Source organism: Osmia bicornis, chromosome 6, assembly GCF_907164935.1.
Source record: "Osmia bicornis bicornis chromosome 6, iOsmBic2.1, whole genome shotgun sequence".
NCBI classification, from domain to species: Eukaryota; Metazoa; Arthropoda; class Insecta; order Hymenoptera; family Megachilidae; genus Osmia; species Osmia bicornis.
In genome coordinates, this window is record NC_060221.1 from 5428975 (window position 1) to 5447946 (window position 18972).

Below are 18972 nucleotides of genomic sequence, written 5' to 3' on the forward strand. Positions count from 1 at the left end.
ACGAGGGAGAAAAAGGCTAGGATGTTCTGCCCACCACTCTGTACCCATTTCCCGCACGTAAATGATGGGAGGATGTCGATAACGTTGCTAATTATCGATAACTGCCACTCATTAATAATTATTTTTCTTATAAGGCGGTTCCAATTTAATATGGAATACGAATCAAATCGGATTAAAGATCATTTATATTTTGAAATCAACGATTTGATATGCAATAATCTAATATGTGTATTTACTACGCGATAACAATGTTTATTATTAATGCCATTGAATATATAACTTTGCCTATTGAAAGCTTATTAACGTTGACCATTTCTTTTTTAATAATATTGATAATTAATATCTGTATTAGTATTAACATTGACATTAGTTTTAGCGATGATATTAGCAGTAGAGTTAATTTTAATATTTGTGTTAATATTGAAAAGATAAAAAACGGCACGAAAGAAAAAACAAATCATTTTACCTTGAAAATTATTTTCTGTCCACTTTATTATAATAATTATTCCTATCCATTTCTGGAAGAAACCAAATAAAGAATAGCTAGTTCAAAGTCAGAGAACCCGTAGCTGATTATCAACTGGCAACGATGATGATCGGTTTCCAACTAGTCGCGAAAAAGGCACCTCGTCAACCTGTTGGTTTGTCGCTACCAGACTACCCCCTTTAATTCCACCTGGAGATCAGTTACGACCACGAGCGGCCAACTACGTGCCGACAGTGAATACCTCTGTAAAAACCGGCTAACCATTCGATTTTAAACTGTCCGAGACTTTTTCTTTATTACCCTTTTTCTCTTTCATTTTCTGAACGCCTCGAAAGTGCCTGACATTTCGCGAGAAACTCGTCGGACGACAAGATACCGTGAAATTTTTATGAACGTATCGTGTGAAAAAGAATCCCTTTCTTAGAATTTTTAAATGCTACTTTAGATATGCTGTCGGCTGTAAATTATTGACGAAGCGAATGGAAATATTGTAACGTTCTTTTTTTATTTCACGTTGAGAACCAATATTTTACATTATTTTCTTAAACTGTTTCCAAGCTTCTATATTCTTAATTTTCAAAAATAAATTTTTCACTAAAATCTAGATTTAAATTGTTAATTCAGAAAAATTACAATTAAGGTTGAAAATTAATTTTTATTAATGAGAAGTTTAATTAAAAACCAAATCTGAATCTTCATTTCAAAATTAATTAGTTACCAATTAGCATTTTATTCTCAATTCAATTATAATTTAATCAATTAACTGATAATGGAATAATTAATAATTACGACACCCTAATTAAGAGGCGTTTGAGTAGGGAATATTATGACTCTATATGATTTACTAAACTGAATTTGTTAAGGAACACTTATTAATTGTCTTATATTTCTCCTAAATTGGTTGCCAATTAAAACTCAGGCATATATTTAACGACACCTGCCCCAGCGTTAAAAATACCCAATGAATTTGTCGGTACGACTGAAAAATCGTCAGTTTGATTGGCAGGCAGCCGATGCGCCTAAGTAGCATTCGGAACACTCGGTTTTGTCACGGAGGTGACGGATGTCCCGACGTTGGTCATCAGTCTCCGACTTTCGTCCCCTTCTTCAGCCTCGTCCTTCCGACGAGACAACTGGAAGAAGTGGCTGGACCACTTTGTCCTACTCTCAGATCTGTTGTTTCCCTTTTTTTCTGCGCATCGTCGACGAGTCAATCCAACACCGTGTCGCATTCTGTCCACTTTTCGCCGGCACTTTGTCAAAGTACGTACTTTCAACTTGAACGAGAATGCATCGACAAAAAATGCATTCTTCAGCATACCGATTCATTAAATTCCTATCGTGCCTCGTTCAGCCTGTTAATACTTAACATTTGTCAAAATACAAACAATCCCGATCATGCGCGAGTATCTGTTCTATTCAGTTTGCTTTTATCCTAACAGCCCACTTTTACTTAATAAATTAGTAATATAAGAAACGTGTAAATAATACAATAAATAAAGTTAGTAAAACAAAAAGTTACATACAGAAAACAATTTCCGATTTATTAAAATTTTTGTCAATGAAACGAAATTAGCGAACGAATTAATATAATGTTACCATTATACTGTAATATTGGTAAATGTCATAAAAGATTTTTAATAAAAAGATTTACAAATATTTCGTGCAATATTACTTCCTTATTACTTTCTTCAAATATCCTGCTGAGCAGAAAAATTCATCTAAACCAGTATTTAATGAATCGTAGAAGAGACAGGAATATTAAAGACATCTTCGAGAATCGTTCAACGGATCCGATCGTCTTGGTAAATTCATTTCGCTAAAATGTCGAGTAATAATGGAAAACGGTGCTTTGTGACGCGATTCTGAGAAACAGGAAGAGCCGACATGCCTCGATAATCCGGATAAGTACGTTCCGTAAGGAAGGGAAGAGGAAATAAGGAACGAGAAAAGATTTCAAATGATCGCCCGACGTTTGTTGGAGACTGAAGTGTTCCCGTGAAGAATTCATCCGGGAATAAGCTTCCGTAACGCGGATTCCTTCGTTAACGAGCGAATTCACGGTGGCTCCTATCTGCTTTTCGACTTTGATCTATCCAGGAATCAAAGAAACGTAAATGAGGAATAAAGTACGCGGAAGATGAGATGGCAGAGTTTTTAAAAAACACTCAAGACGATGCCTCTTTCCATTTCCACCGTTTCGCGTTTTCTTAAGTCGCGACCCACTCTTCAAACGTTATTTTCTTTTTCAATCTCTACAGGGTGAATCGTTAGAAGCAATTACTTAAAAGGTCTGAAGGCTTTGTAAAACTTACCGGCCTGCCGGCAAGGTTCTCCCAAGTGAAATGTAACTTGTGAACCTGCGCTGGCACTGGGACCACGAATTTAATTGCGTACTCGTTTATGACGCCTTCCCTTACGTAGAATAATTCCGCCTGGAGACCTGTAACAAAAGAAAAACATATTAATAATAATGTCATTACTCATGATTTAGGAAAGGGTTGTGTGTCAGGTCTGAAAAAATTCCTTCAGATATTATTATTATTTGTTTTAATATATGAAAAGTTATTAAAAAATGTAAAAAGAAGAATAATTTTGACTGCACTATAATCATTAAGATAGTGTAAAATAGCAAAATGAAGTATTGTACTATTTAAAAATTAATTTTTAATATTTTTTAATAACCCAATTTATCCTGTGCCCTATTAAAAATAGCTATTTCTACTGTGCCACCCAATATAGAAATGCAAACAGATGAGCTGTCCCAGTGTGAACTAGAAACATAAATTACAGTCTTGTGATGAGAACACGGTGCCTAAAAATGTGTATTTTTCAAATATGTAAAGTACGTTTCGAGCTACTTCTTAAGACGGATGATGCAACATCCAGGAACTAATCGACTGTTCAAATACGAATACAGATCGTGTGAACCGAAGCGAAACAGAAGGGACTCTGTTTCTTCTCGAGCAATTTACCGAACGAGAAAGGATAAGTAATGGTGGTAGAAGCGCATTGTGTCTCGAAAAAGAAGGTGCTTTCCTCTCGGTCAACTCAGCGAGCTTGTTATTTTCTTGCACGTATTTTTGCAACGCTTCCGCGAGCCTCGAAGATGCATTGCTCGGCAGCTACCGTGCCACTTAAAATTGAGTTACGAGGGCAAAAATTTAGACGAGCTACACATGGTGTCTCTGTAATTTTCATCGTCTTAATTATCTTCGTTATTTTAAAATCTCCCGGTATTTATTAGCACAGCCTTGAAGTAATCGAGCACAAAATTGAAAACCTATTTAGCAGAGGAAAACAAAATAAAACGAGGTTGTCCTGTCGTAATCGTTAAATAGGTTTTATAATTGACTAGCTGATAGATCCGGTTTTCGCCCAAGGCAAGGTACACTTAAAACATAATTAATGACATTTGACTGACACGTGGTAACTCCTATGAAGATCGTTAGATGATATTAACTAGGATGTAGAGTAGATCTAAATGTAAGATTTAATTTTTTTAACAGTCAAATTTTATTTTCATTCATCAAAATGACCTTTGTATCTAAAAATATATTATCATCACACAATAGCCCTCCCCCCACAGGGGTATTTCTTCTTTTGCAAAGTTTTATAAATAACTAATTAATCTTGCATATGCACAGCTTTAGAAAATATTTCAAATGTTGAGTATTCACTCTGATTACTCATATCAATAATAAAAATATTCATAATTATTTTATAATAAGTTATATAAAAATGTCAAGCATTCTACTTGAAATGAACACGATTTAAAGGAATTCTGAAATATTTCAAAGGGAATATAATAAATTCTTGAATGTCAATGGTTACCCGCATACCCGGTTATTATCATCCCAAGCACGTTTTAATAACGAAAGTTTTTCTGAACGAATGAAGGACCACGAGCAACGTAGTCCTGTGATCAGTAGCAAAGTTCACATTCGGAAGCCCGAAGGTTAGGTGGAAGATGAAAAAATAGAAATAAAAGAAATCGAAGGGCGAAGATGGTACAAAAGAGAAAAGGACGTGAGCACACGTCGCGTACACCCTCCTTAGAGTCTATGTTCGTTGTATCAGATACGAGTTGGATTTTTAAGTCACCCGAAGACAATGTGCCGTAGCCCCCACAATCGTGTCTTTACTTTTGGTCCTCTTCTTCGTTCACCATCGTCCCTCGCCTCTCGGTTCCATCGGTCCTCGGCCTTTACCGGTTTTCTGCATCAGATATCGTATACCCACGACCTCACCACTGGCCATTCCTGCAGCCGAAGCGTTGCTGTTCTCTTCGGCTTCCCTCCTGGAGACCGAGCTCCGGTGTCCGTCGTAAAAAACACGCCGAGTACCCTGTTGGATCCTCTCGGAAAATAATTATCTTTGGATCCACGAAACCACGCTGAGTTATCGCCGGTAAAAATCAAATCCTCGACCCTTCGGCGAGCAGGACACTTTTATATATATATGTTTCGAATATTGATGATACTGACTTTGTCCAGAGTCATTGAGTCATTGAAAAAGGATTCTGCTGGGAGGATCGAAATATCGAACAGCTTTCTCACGATCTTTGCGTTTGACAAAGATTTACTGACGATAAAATTCAGGTAGAAAATTTATTATCTTTTACATCAGTGTTTCCCAATCATTTTAGCATCGCTTTCCCTATTTTACAATATGCACCCTCGCTACCTCACATTTGCATAAAAGAACATTTTCAATCTGGAGATGAAGACACGTTAAAAATAGATTTTTCAGGCAATAATTCTAATGTATTATTTTTTAAATATCCATTGAAATGAATCTTAAGTTACTCTTTTTTTTTAATAAAAATTAGTGTTACAATAAATTTTTCCTATGTACTTTTTATTTTTTATATTTAAAATCTTTCTTAAAACTTAATATTTAAGATTTAAGTTTTCAAGGCACATTTTGTTCCCGAAAATTAGTATATCAGAAGGGGGCAGAAGGTCAAAGCAAAGGGTTGATAATAAAATCCCAGAATCACCCAGTCAGAAATATCTTTCTATTTAGTAGGCTATCGCCTACTATAATCATCTTAACGACTACTGCATTCTATGCGACAACCGAGCCATGACCTTGTTATCAATTCAGTTGTTTTCGAGAGCCTTATCTCGTGTAGGTTGCATTTAGACCTGTCACGCATTTGCGCCTAGGTTAGCAAAGAGAGGTGGCGGATACCAAAGGTTCTTTGATGTCTGGTATGCGTGTAACGGGGCAAGTACAAGCAGGAGCAGTAAAGAGAAAAGAACAAGATGAAGGAGATGCGGTAAGGGAAAGAAAGAAAGAAAGAAAGAAAGAAAGAAAGAAAGAAAGAAAGAAAGGAGAGCCCTTTCAACGAAAGCGTCGACCCTCAAGAACGAGTGCCAGACACAATTGTCACGAGGGGTTCCGCGACACTTCGGTACCTTTCCTCTTGGAACATGTACGATCTTCAACTACGACCAGCTACGACGTGCTTACTAGAACGCTCTCAAACAGTTACCACAGCATGCTGATGCCGAGGAAAATGCCCGGGATCAAAGATAAGGAAGTAAAGAAATTCTCAGACGGCCAGTCGACTCGGTAAACCTGCTCGCACTCAGATATCGATCAACAACATTCTAGAAGGTGAAACAAAGGTGTAAAAGACCTCCAGCAGACCTTCTGACGTTCCTTTTGTACGACTCTTTTTCACTCTTTGATATGCTTACCCTCTCTACTTTGAAGCTGCTACCTACTCTACAAAGAACGAAACGCAGAAACTAAGGTTTCATTATTTTTTCCTGAAGTTGAAGATTCGAAAGCATAAGATGTTACTAAAAATAGAATGTTCATAAAAAAATCCAAATAGTATTCCAAAAATCCAAGTAAAATTTCCAAGTAGTATAGCAGTATAATTTAGTTTGAGATACTCGAGGGATATTCTACGAGAAAAGCAATAAAATATTTTAAGAGAAATGAATTTCAATTTAATCCATCGTAGAAGGAGAAAAAGAAGGATATAAAATAGGAACGTAACTGATTCTGATAAAAATTAAAAAAGAAAGCAATTGTTCTTTTTGTTAACGGTCGCTATGAATTCTAAAGCCGTAAGGTGTTCGACCGTACTAACGAACAAAGGATGGAAGAAAAAAAAGTGTTAGACATAAAGGAGCGAGATAGAGAAGGAAAGCGAGCAAGCATCTTCGTTTCGCGAGGCGCGAAACAGCCGGCAAAATTTCGCAGGGAACCGTGTCCCCTGCTGTCAAAATACAGTATAGAGGCGAGTTGACAAGCGAAACCCCAAGAGTCGCGGTATAAAAGGGAACTGAAGAGAAAAGAAAAAATGGAAAAAGAGAAAAAGACCCGGTGAATTGCGGGCTAACTGCGGGGGCCCTAGTTCTCTCTGTCCCCCCTCTCCCCGTGTCTCGTGGGGCCCCAAGGCTTTGGGTCAGAAACCCAACACCTTTTGAACGCAAAACCCATGGTACATTTATAACGAGATCCTCCACTGGCGAAGCTTTTAAAAAGAGATAACAGCGAGTGGTGGAAGTAGGAGGAAGGAGCATAGAAAGAGGGAAAGGCAGAAGGGGTGAGGTACAGGTCAAAGAAACAGGAAATATTAGATTTACACGTCGTGACGCCTGCTTACAATGCGCTGCCTCCAATTCTCCACCGATTCCACCCACGATTTTCTACAATCGAGCTCGCTCTGTACATTTAAAGCTTCGAATTATTTTTTCTATTTTCAAATGCTCGATAACAATTATTCTAAGGTCGTATTGCAATTTCATTTGCTTTTATAATTTAAATATTTCAATATTTGATAATTAAAAAAATTAATTAAATGGAACAAATCAGATTGCAAAGCTATTTGGAAGAAAGTTGAAATTTTAACATAATTTACTTTGTAAATTATTTACAAAGTAACTGATTACAAATCCCTGACTAAAGTTTCAATGGAAACTGAAACTCCTCGAGCTGATCCAAAAATGATCCGTAAGCGGAGGTTAACGACCAGATCAAGCAGCTGGTACTCGCCAATACCTCGACACGAAATCTCAGGAGATCTAATAACGTATCCACGTGTATGCCTCTATATGCACAAACGAGCTCGAATTTATATGCGCATGTGTATGGACGTGTACAAAACACGTGCTCCCTTTGGATAGGATATTTTTCACTTTCGCCAGTACTGGCAAACAACGTGGGCGTACCTACCCGGTGCACGTACACCCACGCGCAACGTAGACTTCCTTCGGTTAAGGGCAAGAATAGAGGAAGAATGGAGGAATCATTCGTTTAAGTTGCTCTTATTTCTTAAATCTTTTGCTACAAAGGAGATATACTGTGTATATATACTTTTCAAAGAAATATAGTCATACAGGGTGTTAAAAAGTACCCTGAAGACGTCTACACCGCTGGATAGATCACGAAAAGTCAAAGTGAAAAGTTCTGCAGCATTTTTCGATGGGAAATAACACTTACTCTGTACACTAATTTGATGATTAAAATTTATTGAAAATGAACACACGAACTGTTCATTAATTTTATGAACAAAAGAAATAAATGACTGGTAGTTACAACTATCGAGAATTGCTTTCAAAACAAATAAATCCTAACACAATTTGATGACATAAAATTATTATAAAGTAATATTTAATTTATATCATGTTGAAGCTCAAGATTTATCGAAAATGATTATATAAACTTTCCACTGGCTGGTTATCAGAGAACTACGTTGAGGTAAACTTATTTAGTTCAGATCCTAGTATTTCAGCCTCGATAAATTCATTCCTCCAAAGGTTAACTATGTATATCTGCCTAATGCTTTGAGTGTAAGTTAGGATGCAGACAATGATAATAGAGACAGAATAGTTAGAGAACAATTGCCACATGAAATAGTAATGCCAACTTATTTATGCCATGACAACTATTAGTCTTGAACACACCTAGCTATTCTATTACGCCATTGCAAACGAGCATCATAATCATACTACGATAACACTATTAACTTTTAACAAATACCTATATAAGAATTAACCCTAGAAAAAAACCCTATTTTTTTAATAATAGCTTTAATAAACGAAGGTCACTTCCTTCGGTATTAATCTTGAATAACAATTGAAATGGAATAACTCTTTCGAAATATCTTAGACAAGAGAAATAATATATTTTTAATATTTTCTAACTGGTGAAGAGTGAAATTGTAAACTTTCGACTCTAATTAGTAGTAGTGAAATTCCTTCAGAGGTTCTCTAAAGCAAAGACAATTTTCACACTTATTAGACCCTATTAAATCCAGTGTAAATATCCTTCCAAGTAACCAGTTATGATAAGATAGACCCACCCTCTATATGATTCAGAAGGCTGACTGCTTAGCATATATCGAACGAGTACGTGGGTTCTACGTCTGCCAACGGGGGTCGTCTCCTCTTCTGAATAACCCATAAGTCCTGGCCAAGTCCTGAATGTCGTTTGTATTCCCTTTCCTTCGTTCTCAGTTTATCCTTTTCCGTTATTGCAAGACCGATTCGGTCTCTGTTTCTCTTCGCAGGCCATAGGTCACATCCAGGAAGGCGTAACTTCACGCGACACCGGTTATAATTCACTCTAGAGGTTCGTAAGCGAGGAGGGAGAAAAAGGAAAACCTCCAAAAAAAAAGAAGAAAAAGAAAAAGAAAAGACCAAGCGTACGCCTTCAGCTTATGTCGTCGACTCAAGGATAGATTTTCGTGCCTTTCCGAAACTTGCCCCGTCTCTTTATAGCCTTCGCCTAGCGGAAGGATTAAGGGGAAACTTTTCCGTCAGGCGTATTACGTTACGGTTAAATCCTCGACATCCTTTACCCTCGATCGTAAAGAATTGCTTCATTTAAAGCTGGATCTCAGACAAACCCTTTGGCAACTTTCCTGAGAGTTATGTTATTTGTTTCGTCGAGGAACTTTATAGACGCTGCACTGTTCAACAAATTTTAATTATTTCTTTCGTAATCCAGCAGGCCAATGATTTCTAATTTATTTTAATCGCAGATGATCTTTTCATCTTAATTGGAACCCAAACGATGTGTGCTGGTTATCAATAAAAAATTTTGTAACAGAATCGTTACAGAATAATTTCTATTACAGTACTATAATTTATAAGTAAAATCTTGTAAAATTTGATCATATTTAAAAATAGACAGAAAGCAGATTTTATTTTTGATTCAGAAAAAAGAAAATAACTTGGCGAGAGTTAAATCTGGTTCATTGTCCTCTGACGAAGAGCAGGAACAGTAGATGGACTCTCGGCATTGTAGGCAACCCCGGTCCTGTTTATTTATCGAGGGTAGAACGGCAGCGAAACGGGAAGCAAAGCAAACCTGCATCGAGTTGGGACGTGATTCTGGCATCAGGAGCTAAAATAATATTGTTGCTGGCATACACCCTGGAAATACGATTGCGAGCTTTAGTTAGGTCGTTATATCGGTGCGGGGACGATAGTACAGTCTGTTGCAAAAGAACTCGCTATATCCTCTGTATTTTTATTTTAATATGGTCTTCCAGCCTTTTTCACCCCCAAAATTTAAGAAGACATGGATGCACAGAAAATGCTCAAATCATTTCAGAAGAGTCTAATCAGAATTATTATTTATCTAAATTTTTTAAAATATTTCAAACTATTTGAAAGCTGAATTTTAAGTAAACTCTGATTTTTCAAACACCATTTAAAATATTTTTTAAAAACCAAGTGCATGAGCCTATTAGACCCATCTGAGCAATGAAGATTAAATAATAATATTATTCAAATACAACTTCAAGCAAATTTCGTGCACTACATTTTCATTGACAGAAATAGAATTCGCGTGGCAGACTGTAAAAGTCCACTGGACGAAAAGTGACAGATGGGTGAGCTGATTGAGACGTTGTCGCCACTGCAGGGAAGACATATGGCACCGTACTAGCAATCAGGAGTTGGACGTGAAGAGGATTACGGGACGGCTGAATTTATCATGACGTTGAATCGTGCATCCTTTACCCGTGATTCGTGTCATTCTATCAACGGTGCTCGTTAAGAAGGATTCGCTAGGAAGTCGACTTCAAGGAACCGACTTTCTCCAATAATAAGCAAAATAAATCAGAGTACTTAATATTGAATTATTAATTTCAATAACAAACTACTGTATATAAAATCTCAATGATTCTTAAATTCTCTTTAAAAAAAGCTATGAAATGGAATGAACTAATCAACGTAGGATCTCAGAATAAGAATTGTAAAATTGATACGAGATAACAGAAGGTTTACTCTTTTTTTTCCCATTCTCTTTAATTCATGACTGACGTATGAATACATCTTCCAGGAAAAGAACTGACCTACGAATACACGTGTTCAACGACAGCCTAGCTCACCCTTCAGTGTCCCCGGAAAGATCAATCTTCCTTCAGAAGCTCCCACTGGCAGTTCGAAGGGTTTGTCACGTGCGATTTATCACTAGAGGCTGCCAAGGGATGAGAGTACAAGGGCGATCACCGTCGAAGAAGATAGACGGATAAAAGGACATTGAACATAAAAAGGCAGAGCATCCCCTGCTGCGGGGCTCCTGAAGAGTACGACGGAGATAGCATCTACAGATCCGAAGACTTCGAATTTTTAAACAGCGTAGATGCTTTAATAATTCCTCAGACGGATTCGGAATTCCGTCTGCCGTCGGAAGAATGACATACGAGATAAAAAGAAACACAATGAATATCTCGTGTTTTCAGCCTCTATTTGTGTTTAACGTCTTTTCAATTTGGATCATTTTTAAATAGCGAAACACAATACGCTCCATATTCGAAGGGTCATTAATAATTTTCTAGAAAAATAAAACAAATTTTTCTTTTGTACGCGAGAAGAAAATCACAAATTTTGTGATCAGTTTATAGAACACAGTGACGAAACGTTGGATCGTGTGTTAGAAAACGGCAGTATTTTCGAGTTCTCTTCTTCACGGTAGTTCGTTCTAGGTAGCAGCGTAAAAGGTTGAGAACGGCCACCACTTAAGGACCCATTTGTCAGGAACTGTTTGTGGCCCTTGGAAAGAGTTAAACTTCTTGCCGAGTCACCTTGAATAAGGGCCGATGCATCGAAGTCTATACGTCAGAAAAATGTTTTCTCTCATCGGAGGCACGTATGTAGTTAGTTTCAAAGTGTACGGTGTTCTCGTAGAGGAGGGAAGGGAGAGAGAGAGTACAAAAAAAAAAGGAAAAAGTTGTATTCTGTAGGAGAGTCTGAATCATGATCTTATATTAAATCAAGAAAGGTACCAGAACTCTTAAGTGCTCCAAGTGCGCATGATGTTTTTCACAGGGGATCCTGCAGGGAACGGCGGACTCATCTTTAAGAAGCAGATGCTCGTTAAGATCCTGTCACTCACGACTTGTTACGTTCAAGTCAAAACAGAAAACTCTGCGAAGATAACGCCGAGGAATTGATGAACATTCTCGTTAACAAATAAAAGATGAAAAAGGGTATAAATGAAAAGCATAGGAAGAATCGTTATTTAATTAAATCTTTCACTGTGGAAGAAATTAATGCGACTTTTCTCACTCTTAAATCGGAGGATGAAAATGACAAATAAAATTTATAATAATTCCAATTCACAAATATTATAAGAATTCTTACTATTCCACTTTGTATGTTCTGCTTTATTGAACAGAAGCATTATTCGCAATTTCTACCCTCCTGGGATATAACTTTCCTTTTTCATGATAATTCTAGGTAGAAAAATCTCCCAAGTACTTTCGGGAAATAGGGTATGACGTTTCCACCCTCGTATCCAGCGCCATTTTTGAAGTCCCCAGAGGAATCCTAGGCCCAAGTAAAAGGCAATCTCGTTACAGCTTTATTGGATTCCTTTCTAATGGTTATACCTTTATTCCATGCTTAATGGTTTAATCTCGATAAACAATTTCTCGATATCGAACACATGTCGATATCGAAACTGGCAAGTGTTTCATCGGATGACTTTCTTATTTCGTTGAAATTAAAGCGAACGAAAAAAATGCACGAGTCAAGGTGCGTCTCTTCGCTCTTGGAAGAAAATCCACGGGGGTTCTGTATCCTCCCCGACGACTCTTCATGTAAATGTCTGACCAACACATCCCGCAGAGTGTCCCTGACACGTAGGTTGAACGAAACGAGCTGGCGCACACAAGCGAAAACTAAAGGCGCGGATCTTAACGAGGAGTCGAAGATTGATGTAGACAACGGTGCAGCATCCGTTGCTTGGCTCCATTTTGAAACCATACTCGATCGTTTCTTCCCAACCTTTTCCTCGTAGCACATATTTCTTTGTCACTTTACCATCGACGAATACCATCTAACGATATCTTTCTTCGTTATTCTTCTATTTTACTTTCTTCACCATTTATTTACTCGAATTATTCGTATATTTCGTTGAGTCATAAATATGATGGTTGCATTTACATTTTTTTTTAAATTTAAATATTGATTTGTCATCCTTGTTTTGTTTGCAATATTATATAATTGAAAATTCTTAATCTTAGTATAGTGGATGCAGAATCATTTTGACCTATTTTACAATTAAACTTTTGTTCTCTCAGATTGCATTAATAATTATTGAGTCATGATTGACCCACCGTCCATCTTGAATGTGATTACTGAGCCTTTCACTGTTCTGAGGTTAAATGTTAATTTAACTTCATTTGGAATCCATCATTTTGTAAAAATTAGATTTGCTCCAATTTCAAAACAAAGATGTAATATTTTGTAGTAGAAAATAAGAAATTTGTAGGAGCCACTGATATCTACGCCACTGTGCATGCATAAACGTTTTCACGGAGCCCAGGCGGGACCTTTGTGGCCGCCCCACTCTTTAAGTAACATCAAGATGGGCCTGTCAGGCCCTAACTAGCTAAGGTCGGGCCCGAACCGGACTCACACGAGCAAAACACCGCCTCCGGCACAAGATTGTCGAGTGCACACTACTTTCGTGTTTTGACACGGACTTCTGATGGATGATGCTCGTGCGGATCATTGCAGTTTGACGTTTTCTTGATTGAACGGAGTATTAATTTTACAAGTTTTTTCGCCCTATGTTAATTCGACGAGTGGAAACTTATTGAAATTTCGATCCTGTTATTTCAGACGAATTAACATCTTAAAAATTCTTCACCATGTATTTACATAATAAAAAAAAAAAAGAATTAATATTGCAACACAGATAGGAAATTTTTAATTTAAATAAAACAAATACTTTTTATCCGAATATTAATAAAACTATTAACCTAGTAAATGATGTGTTCAAATAGAACTTTGTTTGAATAACTGAAATAATTGCAGTAAATAATTGCTGATATCATTGCAACAAAAATATTGTAACTGCAAATACTGCAAAAATAAAATAATAAATAAAGAGTACCTAAATGATCGTCTGTATGCAAATTTATTTGAATAATGTTCAACAGCTCAGCAAGAAGAAATTACGAAGAGAAATTATTGCTAACTGGTTGCGCAGCTGTTGCAATATTGTAATTAATTATGATGGCAATACATTAATTACGAAGAAGTCAAGATACGTTCTATCTGGGTTGCTACAATACTTATCATTGATAGAAGTGTTATTAAACAGCGTTTAATAAACGGAAAAGTTACTTTTACATTAACGATAACTTTTTAATGACTAAACTATGATAAATTATTAATAATATCAAGAATAAAAATTGTATCAATTAAGATAATGTATCTTAAATCGTTTGAACACAAAAGCAACGTCAGAAAATTAAATGTAATAGTTGATATCGTGAACGATCGAGGAATGTAATTTACTCGTCTTCAACGGAAGAAATCAGAGAAATAGGAATGTAACTTGGCACCGGTGGAATTCAAAGTTATCTTATCCAAAGTGGATGCTACACGATACCGAAGTGGTAGCAAACTCGTAGGAGTATAATACTTTAAGATAACTCGAAAATTTTCGGAGCATGTTGGATCTTGAAAACTCGTTTTGGTGAAGAAAAAATCGTATTAAAAAGAAGAAACAAATGATCGCAAAAATACGATAAAGATTTCTACATTTTCATTTAATTTCACAAAAATTTACAAGTATTCTAAATCACTGTACATTTTACAACTACCTGAATTGATATACATAAATTTTTGGATACTTATTAAATTTCTTTTAAATGCAAGAAACATTATTAACAAATTAAAATAGGTATGTTGTAATTTAAAATACCTCTTCTTAGTACCTTCCTTACATTCTATGTTCAATTTCTAACAAACGTCCTTGTTATATCAATTGTTGAACAGAACAATAAGAATCTTCAACCATAATTAATCACCAATCAATATCTTCATTATGATTGTATGAAATAAAAAAATAAAAGGTACGCCCTTTGGGGATCAATTTTTTCCTTCCTTAATCATGAAAGAACACAAGGGAGGAACACGAAAATCCTAGTAAATATCGAAATAGGAAACCACCTTGTTCCAGGAAACATGAGTGCTGCTCGAAAAAAAATCGAGGTCTACGTATATGAAGAGCAAGGCAAGAAGGGCCACCGAAATCGGTATCGAGGGCTCTATCTAAGGAGGGTCCATTCGACGTACAGCGCAACATGGCCATCGGACTAAAATGAGAAGGCAACGAAGAAAAAAGAAAGGAAGCAAGAGGACGAGGCAACCCGTAGGAAAACAAGACGAAGAGAAGCGACTGTCGATTACTCGGTGTCTAAACAAACTAGGGTCCAGTCCTGTGACTCGACGCCCCATGCTGCATTCGCTTAACAAGGACCTCGTTATAATATTTTATTGAGTCCCAAATACATATATCTTCCGTCCTATGTTATTCTACGAATCTCCTTCCACCTTTGATATTTTTTTGCCAATCTACGTTATCGCGAAACGGCGACGAAACAGTCGTTAGCATGAGGACTGTTCGAAAAACAACCAATGTAATTGGTAGAAACATCTCACAAGGCAAGTTTCAATTCTCATCAACCGTCGGACTCAGATTTTAATAAATTCTTGCATATTGATGAATTATTTGGGGCACAAAAAAATATTGACGTTTTATTATGTATTTCAATACTATTTAAGAACGTTTTTAGCACACTTTTGAGGTTCGTTTGACGCCATATTAATTGTTATCTACAATCCGATTGGTCTACGAGGACCAATTAGATCTCTCTAACGGTATCAACTTAGCTTATTGGACGAATTGTGGGTAGAATCCAGTATGGCGTTAAACTAACCTACAATACTCTAAAAACGCTGAGATCTACATACATATAACTTTTAAACAGATGATTTCCTAAGATAAAACTTGTATTTTTGAGTTTTTCTTATCGAATACTATCAAAATATATAAAGTAGGGTTAATAATTTTGTGTACTCCAAAGTAAACCTATCATATTTCCTAAAAGTTTTATTAACTCTCTAAGGATGTAATGAAGCCGATCGTGACATAAACCTACAAAACTAAAGTTCCACTATTTTAATGAAAAAGTTTCATACGAATAGATTATCTGTAGTATCAAGTAGCCGTCTCGTGACAAGCGAATGTAGTCGCCTTAGCGATGGAAGGGTTAAATAAAAGAAAGCGATACGAACACGACATCAACCCGGTACAATCCGATTTGGCGCGAAGTTCTTGACACGACGTCGAACGTTCGAGTTAAGCAGAGAGAGGTTCTACAGATGCATACGAAATAGGTGTCGTCGACCGTGGAACGAGGTGCAAAGTGTGCGACTGAAAACGCACAATCCCACGCACGAGCGCATTTCCCTCAACGACGAATCACCGATTGAAGCTGGTTCAGGTGTCGTCGACTCCTCCCGTTTGCGTCTCGCGCTGATGCAGAACAGGGAAGGACAGAGCCGAGCAATCCAGCTGAACGCTTTTCGCAGATCAACGAGCCGAGAACGAATTATTCGCCGCCGTGGAAGTTATCGAGGAAATATTGGAAAGTTCGTGGCGTTGAGTGGCTTTTACCTGTTTCCGGTACACCGACTCGTGTGCAGCAAGCTCGAGCGACGTCGTTTTCTGGCTAATGGGAACTACAAATGAAATCCGGAGCGGGAATACGCACGACGACGGAGGAAATAGGAAAAAGAGATTGAGAGCGTGAGAATGGAACAAGCGATCGAGTATCGTCGCACGAATTTGTCCGGATTCACTAAAATCAACGACATCGTTTCACGAGATTTTAATGGGTCGTTGAACCGATCTCAGACCGATGCACCCAACCAATTGGATTTTCGATAGATGGTTGTAAGCAGAAGCAAATCTCGGGCTTTTTTTATCAAAAAATTGCATTCAGAGATGTACAAAATTGACAAGATTAATTAGAGGTGAAATGGCCTTTTCAGCATTGGACTAATTAGGTTTTTTGGGAGGATGTACTAGGTCCAGTAGGAACTTCGAAATTTTTGAATTCTGAAATTTTGTGAATTTGAAATTTTCCTATTTAAGGATATTAAGATCCTGGAATTTTGAAAATTTGGAAACTTGAAATCTTCGAATTTTGGAAATCTGAAATTTTGAAGTTTTCAAATTTTCAAACGAGGGAGTATATCAGTGGTACTTCTACGAAAAATTATTTGGAGGAACTATATAAAGAAATCTAAAGAGATGATCTCATTTTCTGAAATAGAACTTTTGTGATGTTTGTCAAGTACCAGGAACAAAACATCAAATACAATGTTTTAAATGTCAACAGTACTGTCACGACGTCTGCAGTGATTACGAGGTAGAAGACTTTAATTGTGACATACGTTCAGGCTAGTCATCCTACTCCATTTCGTTAGTCATCTTACCCGCCCTATGGGGTAAGGTGACAAAGACGCTATATCATGTTTACTTTTATTTTACAAGAAATATTATATTGCGCATTGAAAAATATAAATTTTGTAATTAGCACACGAACTAATAATTTGTTACTTTTGTAAAAACTGTTACACTAGAATTTTTGTATAAAAGAAAATATATATGTTTCTAATTACAAACTTGATATCAAAGAATAAAATTATTTTAAACAGATACAGACATCTTTGAATTTTTATGTTAGTTACTGATAAATAGATATCAACTATAGTAAGAAAACCCTTAGCTATTTAAAATATTACAAAGACACCTTTATTCGCGCTCTACTAAACATAGCAATCAATATACAAGGTGTCCGGTAATATATAGAACAAGTGGCAGATGATTCTACATGAGAAAATAAGTCTATAATATAGAATACCTATAATTTATTTATTTCCCTCCATTTTGAAGAAACTTCAATAAAAAATTTGTCAAAATATTTGTACTCCACCTACTATTTTATAGCAATACCACAATGAATGAAACTAATTAATTAGTACATTATTAATATCATTACGATATATTGTTTGTCGTATCTTTCATGGCTAAAAATTAATTTAAAAAAATAAAATCTTAGATATTATATTGTTGCTTATTCTAAAGTATCTATACTTAAAACAAAAATTAAATTTCACAGCAACGAAGTAAATATCTAACATTTAGGAGGGTTTATTTGGCTCCATTTTACCATATCTGCAGCACTAGTTGCACCTTACTATTTAAAGATGAAGCGAAACGTAACGAATGAAGCATAAACGATCCACTAAACCGTGAAAACAACTGTAAAAAAATTGTACTGTGACTTACCCATTAGTTTCCGCACTTCTGCTTGGCTAAGGAATAGGTTGAAGTAACTTGCACCTGGCTGCACGTAGAATACGAACAGTAATACTGCCAATTTAAGAAGCATCGTGTCCACCACGTGTTTAACCGGTCGTATATACTAGGTTACTCCGAAACACGCGTTACGTTACGCTATAAACAACGTTAAACTCTTCTAACTGGATTCATGGTACGTGTGTAACGTGTATCGTTGTTTTACTACTATAGGCGCACGTGACATCACGTCGTTCTATTGCAGTGTTTACAAACGGATTAAATCGTGTTATAATCTCGATAATACCGCACGATTTCTTCTAATTGAACCGAATTTTGACAGTTCGTCGTATGAACTACTTTTCGGATCGTATATAACGACACCTACGTATTACGATTGAAAAACATCGACGAAACAATTCGAAACGGTTTATTAGCTCGCTTGACAGTCTGTATAATAAAAATATTAAACAAAAGACGTAAGATTGAACGAAAATGCACACACGAGAGCGCGCGAGGTACTTGCCTCGTGAAAGTCACAACCAGTTATGTGCTACGACCGCCATGGGTTGACTGGGGTCGACGCAGGCTTGGCGTGCCGAAACTAGTCGAGCCCGCCCGAACTCGGCCGAAGTCTACCTACGAGAATCGCTCGTTTCAGGCGTCGTGCAGATCGGATGGTCTCGGTCTTTCGTGTAGCGGTAACTAAGGGGAGAATTAAAATTGGAGTACCAGACTTGATCCATGATCCAGATAAAAATAAAGAAAGCCATCGTATCGAACTATCTACCAATAAAATAGAAAATCGCGGATATAATATTGCAGTAAATCCAGATCGCTGACAT

At 36.7% G+C, this 18972-nt stretch overlaps 1 protein-coding gene across 4 annotated transcripts in view; it reads right to left on the minus strand.

Moving 5' to 3' along the window:
• Nucleotides 1–18972, minus strand: part of LOC114878894 (tyrosine-protein kinase Dnt) — a 29213-nt gene that overhangs the window by 4503 nt on the left and 5738 nt on the right. For all 4 annotated transcript variants that reach the window (XM_046286133.1, XM_029193167.2, XM_029193168.2 and 1 more), the window contains 2 exons: nucleotides 18119–18832; nucleotides 2803–2930 (listed from right to left, as the gene is read on the minus strand). In XM_046286133.1, the coding sequence (XP_046142089.1) occupies nucleotides 2803–2930; nucleotides 18119–18221 (231 nt within the window). In that variant the 5' untranslated portion in view covers nucleotides 18222–18832. The remainder of the gene's footprint in view (nucleotides 1–2802; nucleotides 2931–18118; nucleotides 18833–18972) is intronic.